At 63.1% G+C, this 6,909-nt stretch overlaps 1 protein-coding gene across 1 annotated transcript in view; it reads left to right on the plus strand.

The window, feature by feature from the left end:
- Nucleotides 1-6,909, plus strand: part of LOC101629331 (chromosome unknown open reading frame, human C16orf89) — an 8,718-nt gene continuing 1,809 nt past the window's right edge. Inside the window, exons 1-6 of the mRNA XM_012731799.1 lie at nt 1-215; nt 3,093-3,242; nt 3,691-3,841; nt 4,790-4,907; nt 5,501-5,636; nt 6,139-6,243. Coding sequence (XP_012587253.1) covers nt 11-215; nt 3,093-3,242; nt 3,691-3,841; nt 4,790-4,907; nt 5,501-5,636; nt 6,139-6,243 — 865 coding nt within the window. The 5' untranslated portion in view covers nt 1-10. The remainder of the gene's footprint in view (nt 216-3,092; nt 3,243-3,690; nt 3,842-4,789; nt 4,908-5,500; nt 5,637-6,138; nt 6,244-6,909) is intronic.

Raw genomic sequence — 6,909 nt, forward strand, 5'->3', positions numbered from 1 at the left:
AGGCCCAGCCATGTCCAGCCCAGGGCTCCTGCTCCTGCTGTTGCTGCTGGCAGCCCCGCTGTGTCCCACTCCCCTGTCCCCGCCAGACTCTCCAGAGGGCAAGGCCTCCCAGGCCAGCCTCATCCTCTCTGTGCTGGAGAGAGCCACCTCCTTCCTGAAGAAGAGGCTGCCTGAAATCAACCTGGACGGCGTGGTGGGCTTCCGTGTGCTGCAAGGTGGGTGCACCCTCTCCCTCTGTGTGGAGGCCCCGGAACGTGGTGCCTCAGCCTGCCCCTGCCAGCTCTGCCCTGGCCCTGCCCCGTCCACCCTGCCCCGGCCCTGCCCGGGCCCTGCCCCGTCCACTCTGCCCCGTCCACTCTGCCCCAGCTCGGCCCTGGCCCTGCCCGGGCCCTTCCGCTGTCTGCTCTGCCCCGGCTCCCAGCCACCACCTGGCCTTGAACAGCCAGAGCTGGGCGAGGCTTGCTCCTCCCAGGGGGTCTATAGCCTGCTGTAATGGAATGTTTTTAGAAGTAGAAAGGATTCAAAGGTGGCTTGAAAAAAGACTTGGAAATTATTTTCCCAGGAGGAAATAGCCTTTTTGACAGCCCCTCCCTCCTGACAAGCTGAGCAAGGTGGGCACGGGGAACAGGGTCTTTGGAGGGAAGTTTATGGGAGGGGGGCTCCCCCACCTCGGGAGGGTGGGGGTGGACAAAATCAGGGCGCTCCCCATCAGATTCCAGCCCCAGCTCCTCCACTTCCAGCCAAAGCCACCTGGAGGCCCCAGAACAGAGCAAGTGTTTGTTCTGCTTTGAGGGACAGAGGATCTCCCCAGGAGAGGGCTGGCGCCTGGCCAAGACAAACCCTCACACCCTTAGTGGAGGGGGGGGCAGCTCCACCCTGCGGCCTCTGACAGAGGGCCGAGGCCCCAGGGGCCCTCCCCGACCCCACACCCATTCCCAGCGCCAAACAAAAACCGTTTGAGGAGAAGGAGGGCAGCGGACTCACCCCGTCCTCTCTGGGGTACTTATAGAAAGGAATAAAAGGGGGAGATGGGCAAGGCCTGCCCAGGGGAGGGGTCTGCAGGTGCGTTGATGCCCCCGGAGACCAGGCGCCAGCTGGTCAACACTGCTCGTTAACTGCCTTTTCCTTGGAGGCCAGAGATAAACCAAAATGCAACAGGGGGCAAGAGAGACCGTCCTGCGTCACTGGGTCAGCATCGCCCCATTGCTGCCCTCGGGGTGACAGGAGGGCTCTGGCCCCGTGGCCTCTGTCCTCAGCGGGAGCTGGCCTCACCCCCGGGGAGCCCCTGCTGTCTCCCTGAAGCCTGTCTCCTCAGGCCACCTCTGGTGGACCCCACCAGGCCCTAAGGCCCTAGTTCCTCTCCCGCAGGCCAGGACCAGGCTGCAACAGGAGGGGGTCTCCTTCCTTCACTGCCTGCCCCCCACTCACCCTCACACTCCTCCAAGCTGAACAAACTCGGCACTGGCTCTTTGGGGGGCCCCAGGCGGCTTTGGCTGAAGTGGAGGGAGCTGGGGCTGTCGGCTGGTGCTAGGGCCCTGGTTTAGCGCCCTCCCTCCCATAAACTCCCTGCGAAGGCCACATGCCCTGCGCCCACCTTGCCCTGCGCTCACCTTGCCCAGAACTCCCTGCGGTAAACACCAAGCCCAGCCGCCCAGGATACTCTCAGGGACCCATGGACTTGGTTAATTTTCTCTTAAAATCATAAGGAAAAAGATGAAAACTTCAGGTAACAAAACACCTCTGGTGTCCAAACCAACATGCCGTAAGACAACATCTTTAGTGTATTTTTTTAATGATGGGTCCACCGTGGAAGTGGTGATGTGGCCCCCAAAACTGGTGTGGGTGCTGTCTGGGCACCTGCCGTGTATCACCTAACAGCCCAGAGGGACAAGTGCCGTATGCTCCTGCAGGGAGGGAAACTGAGGCACAGGACAGCGCCGTGGTCTCTCAGGCAGGTGTCTAGGGGCCACGCCGGCCTGCCCTGAAGCCCCTGGGGGCAGGGGCCGGGCATCGCCCTCAAGTCCATGCCAGTGCAAGCGGGCACTCGTCTTGGAAGAGGCTGCCAGTGGCTGCGGCTGCCCTGGGGCTGCTGCCACCTCACAGAGCGAGGTGGAAGGAGGCTGCCGCCTCTGGGGGCCCTGACAGGACCAGTCTGGTTTCCTGGAGCCGTCTCGCGCTTCGCTGTCTCCCCACACGCCCCGAGCTAAGTCCCAGTTACCCTGTTCCTTCCCAGCGAGGGGTGAGATTAAGGGCGTCCACACTCGCTTGGGAGTGCCGTGCTGCCCAGCAGCCGTGACGGGGCCCCACGGGGGCCGCAGTTGCCTCCCTTGGGGAGAAACAAGCAAAGGCGGGGCTCCCCTGGCCTCCCTGATGACCGGGTGTACCTCTGGGGCCACCTGCCAGAGCCGAGCAACCTAGAAACTCGGCTTCAGAGCTGGGCTCTTGCCCCGAGGGGAGCCCAGCATGACTGAGCCAGTCCAGCCCCTAGGCCTCGCCCAGCGCCCTTCTCATCCGCCCTGGCCACTCTCTCTGGCCACCGCCCTACCCTGCCACCAGGGGCCACTGCTAGTCCTGAGGGCACCTTTGTGAGAATTACGAGTAAAGCCCCCCCCAGTCACTTGCCTGTCTGCTGGAATTCGCTTCGGCACCGTCCAGAGCCCTGATCGGAATGTGTTGCGCTTGTGAAGGGTGCAGCCCACGGCTGTCCACAGCTCTCCATCTGAATCTGAGCCGTTCTCTGATCGTTGTCTCCATAGAGCAAACCCTGAATCTCGCTCGTTACTATTATTAGCTAAACTTTATTAAGTGCATTAAGGGCTTATTTTGCACGATGGATACTACTGACTCCGTCCTAGGTAGTTAGCTCCTATGTCCCCTACAACCTCGACCCCCAGAGTAAAGCTACCATTGCCCGGTTTTACAGGTGAAGAAAGTGGAGAAGTGAAGTGACTTTCTCTGGTCACCCCACAGGAAACCGTTAGAGGGGGGCTGTGGCCCAGCTGAGTGCCCCCCGCCCCAGGCCCTGATCTGATCAGCTCAGCTCCTGCTCGCCCTGGGAGCTGGGAGGGTGACGGGTCGGCGCCTATTTCCAGCACAGCTGAGAGGCGCCCGGGAGGTGTGGGCCCGAGACCCCCGGCTGCAGGCACAGAGCCGGCGCGTGGGGGAGCTGGCGGAGAGGCTGGAGGGCCTTCTGCAGGCGTCCGCGGTCTACCTCAACCTGAGTGACCCCAAGTACCTAAGAGGTAACAGCCCGGGGGGAGAACGTTTCTTCCAGCGCGCGTTGCCCAGGGCAGGGCATTTAGATGACCCAGGTGACCGTTCCTGGAGGACTCCACCAGCTCCCGCTCCCGGGGGCTGGAGGCCAGGGAGTGTCCCCCGCATGCGTGCTGCAACTGCCCAGACAAGGGGGCCAGACCAGAGGGTGGGGGCAGACGGGGCGTGCCTCTCCCGGGGCCTGGCTCCAGCTGCCCGCGGGGTGCTGGGCTTAGTAAAGCGCACCCCACCCTGTTCCTGCTGATTTCATTTATTTGTTTGTTTAGAAAAAGAGCGTCCTGAGTATTTCAAAGGGGGTTGTCCGAGGCGGGGTGTGCTCTGGGCTGCAGGGGAGAGGCTCCTGGGCTGGGGGGGTGGAGCTGGGGGTGCGTAAGCATTGAGCGACCCACGGCATCTGTCCCCCGCACTCTCTGCCAGAATTCCAGCCCATCCTGCAGCCTGGATTTTGGAAGCTCCCCAATGCCTGGACCCGCACCACTGCCTCCCTGGTGTACCCCAAGCTCAAGGCCCAGGACACCTTCTCCGAGGAACACAGCGACCAGTGTCTGGTGCAGCTGCTGGGAACAGGGTGTGTGCCTCGGGGGTCCCCAGAACCCAGAAGCACTGCTCTCTGCAGGGTCCTGTCCAGTCACTCTCCAGGCCCCTACGGGCTCTGAAACGGGACAGCTTTCCCACCCAGGACCCTCAGACACCCTCTCCCAACCCCTCTCCAGCCTTGCCCAGCCACCCACCCCCACGCGGGACTCCTGCCCACACCAGGCTTTCCGGGGAGCCCATGAGCGGCCTCCTGCTGCCCTTCCATGTCCCCCACCCCTCAGGCCAGCCCCCCACCCCCCCCCCCCGCCTCTTGCCTCTCTTCACACCCTCAAAGTCACTGCTCCCTCCCTCGGGACTGTGGGCTCCTCCACTGTGCCTAGGAACTGCTCAGCTGCAGGCCCTGCTCCAGGTGCTCCCTCAGAACCTTCCCTGACTCACTGCGGGAGGGGGCCCTCAGGACGCTTGCTCTGACTCCCCAGAGCTTGCGAGTCTGGGAGAGCAGACCCTAGCCCTGCTTCACGGCAGGTATGGAGCCTCAGAAAGGGCAGCAGTCATGCTGGGGGAAGGTCCCTATGGACGGCGTTTGCCAGGACATGCTCCGGAGGCTCCTGCCCACCCCCCGCCTTTATGGGAGGCCTGGTGCAGCACAGCACGCTGGCCAGCCCCAGGCGGCCTGGGTTCAGGCACCTGCTACTTGGGGGGCCGCGCTGGGAAAGCCCTTCCTGGGTGTCCAGGGGACCACAGGAATTGCAGCCCCCGGTGACACCATCACCCCAGACGCCCCCAGTCACCTCCCTGTGCTGGGAGGGGCAGTCGAGCCCTCGAAGATGCCTGTCTCCCCGGCAGCTCCTGTGCCCAGCTCGGTGCCTGGAATCTGGGGTGGGCCATGTTCTAGTCATCATTGGGGCTCAGGCTGAGGAACGGCCATGTCCGTGGCTTGGGCCAGAACGTGAGCACAGGCCGCGTCCCTCCTCCACAGGACAGCCGGCCGCCAGCCCTGCCAGGTCTCCAGCTTCTGCAGGGCCCTGGTGACCGAGCCGGGCTGCTGGGGCTACTCCCTGTCCCACCAGCTGCTCTTCTTCCTCATGGCCAGAATGGTGAGCACCTGTGGGGCCGCCCACGGGGGAGGGGGCATGTACCCCACACACCGGGAAAGCCAGCACAGGAGCGTGGACCTCGGCTGTGGAGGTCGGGGAGGGGAGAGCAGCAACGAGTTAGTGAAGAAAGCGGGTGGGGTTCCGCTGGGCGAAAGCTTTGTGTCCATGCTGAGCTGGATCGGGGCGCCGATCGGCCACAGCAAGCACCCGGACTTGGAGCAAGCCCCTTCCCGGAGGCAAACCCAGACCGCCCAGCCAAGGCGCCGCGCCAGCTGTCAAGCCCGAGGTCTCAGACTTTGCCAGATAACAACCATCTTCTAATATATCATTTCCTTTTTTTTTTTTAGATTTACGTTTTTATGCATACAAGAGTTGGGGTGCAGGCTAGGCAGCCCAATCCCACAGCTCCTGAGTGGCAAAGCGGGGTCTGGAGCCCTGCCACCTGTCCCCCAGGACAGAGCCCAGGCACCTGGGAGTGTGGGTGGGGAGGGGAGGATCGAGGCACAAGCAGCCATTTGCAAGGCACCCCGTATCAGGGTGCAGCTGCCATCCCCACCACCGATTTCCGGGTCTCCCGGTGTCTGCTCCCCCAGAAGGGATGCACAGGGGGACTGTTCTGCCAGAGCCAGAGCTACACCAGCCGCTTCTGCGCCAACATGATGGACCTGAACCGGAGAGTGGAAGCCCTTGGATACGCCCACCCCACGCGGGACATCTTCATGGAAAACAGTGGGTCCTGCCCGCCCTCCGGGCCCGCCCTCCCCCCCCCACACACAGCAGCAGCAGCAGAGGTAAGACGCTCAGTGCAGCCTGAACTTGAGATAAACCTACCGACTGGATGCTCAGGGTCAGTATATCCCAGACACAGCAGGGGTGATGCTCGCTCTTAGATGTCACCCTTTGTGCATGGAAACAGGTTCAGCTGGGCGTCTCCTTTGCCTGCCTCTGTGTGGCTGCAGACGGAGCCGGGGTGGTCATACAGGCTGCTGGCTGGACGCGTTGGCGGGGAAGAGGGAGGGGTTCCCGGTGACTGGCCCTCGGGGTGGCTCTTGAGTGGCCCTGACCGAGGCCCTCCGGGGGGCGCAGATCTGGGCAGGGAGCCCCACTCTCGGAGGCCACGCCCGGGCCCCTTCCAGACCCCACGAGGCCTGCCCTGGCAGGTGGGGTCGCGGGCCGAGGGCTCTGGGGAGGCCTGAGGCCACCTGTGCAGAGGCCCCGTCTCTACTTCCAGTCATGTTCTGCGGACTCAGCGGCTTCTCAGACTTCTACAAACCCGAGTGGCTGGAGGCCATTCTTGGCTGGCAGAAGCCGCAGGAAGGGTGCTTCGGGAGGCCTGGTGAGCGGGGGCGAGGGGAGGGCAGGACGCAGTGTGGGCGAGCCGCAGCACCCCTGCAGCGCAGGCACTGTACGTGTGTGTGTGTGTGTGTGTGTGTGTGTGCACAGAACCTTGGAAGCCACAGCTTTGCCCAGTGGGAGGCTGTCTTGGTAGGCGCTGGCCTGTCCCTGCCCTAACAGACCTTCAGTGCGTGTCCTCTAGGCACCTGCTATGTGCCAGGGGCTGCATGAGGCTCTGGGGAAAGGACTCTCAGGAACAGAGGCAGAAACGGCCTAAACCACCCCGTGAGGGGGTAACCACGAGTCCTGTCAGGGCCGCCAGGGTGAGAGGGCTGAGAAAGAAGCACCCTTGGAAGAAGGTTCTCTGGGAGGGTGCGGGGAGCTGTGGCTGCCCCTTCCAAGCCGGTGACGTTTGCCCACCGGCCTCTTTGGAGTGAGTCATTTCACCTCTCTGGGCCTCGGTTTCCCACCTTGGAGGGGGCGCTATGGACTCTGGTTTTTAAAGATTTATTTTATTTATGTATGCACACAAGAGCTGGGGTGCAGGCCAGAGGCTGGGGAAGGTGAGAGGATTCATCAGAGACAGAGTGGGGAGCAGAACAGGCAGATCGACGAAGCACACTGCTGAGGGGAGCAGCGGGGAGACAGTGGGGTCTGCTGCGCCCTG

This window comes from Condylura cristata, unplaced genomic scaffold, assembly GCF_000260355.1.
Source record: "Condylura cristata isolate star-nosed mole 26May11 unplaced genomic scaffold, ConCri1.0 scaffold00032, whole genome shotgun sequence".
Classification (NCBI taxonomy): Eukaryota; Metazoa; Chordata; class Mammalia; order Eulipotyphla; family Talpidae; genus Condylura; species Condylura cristata.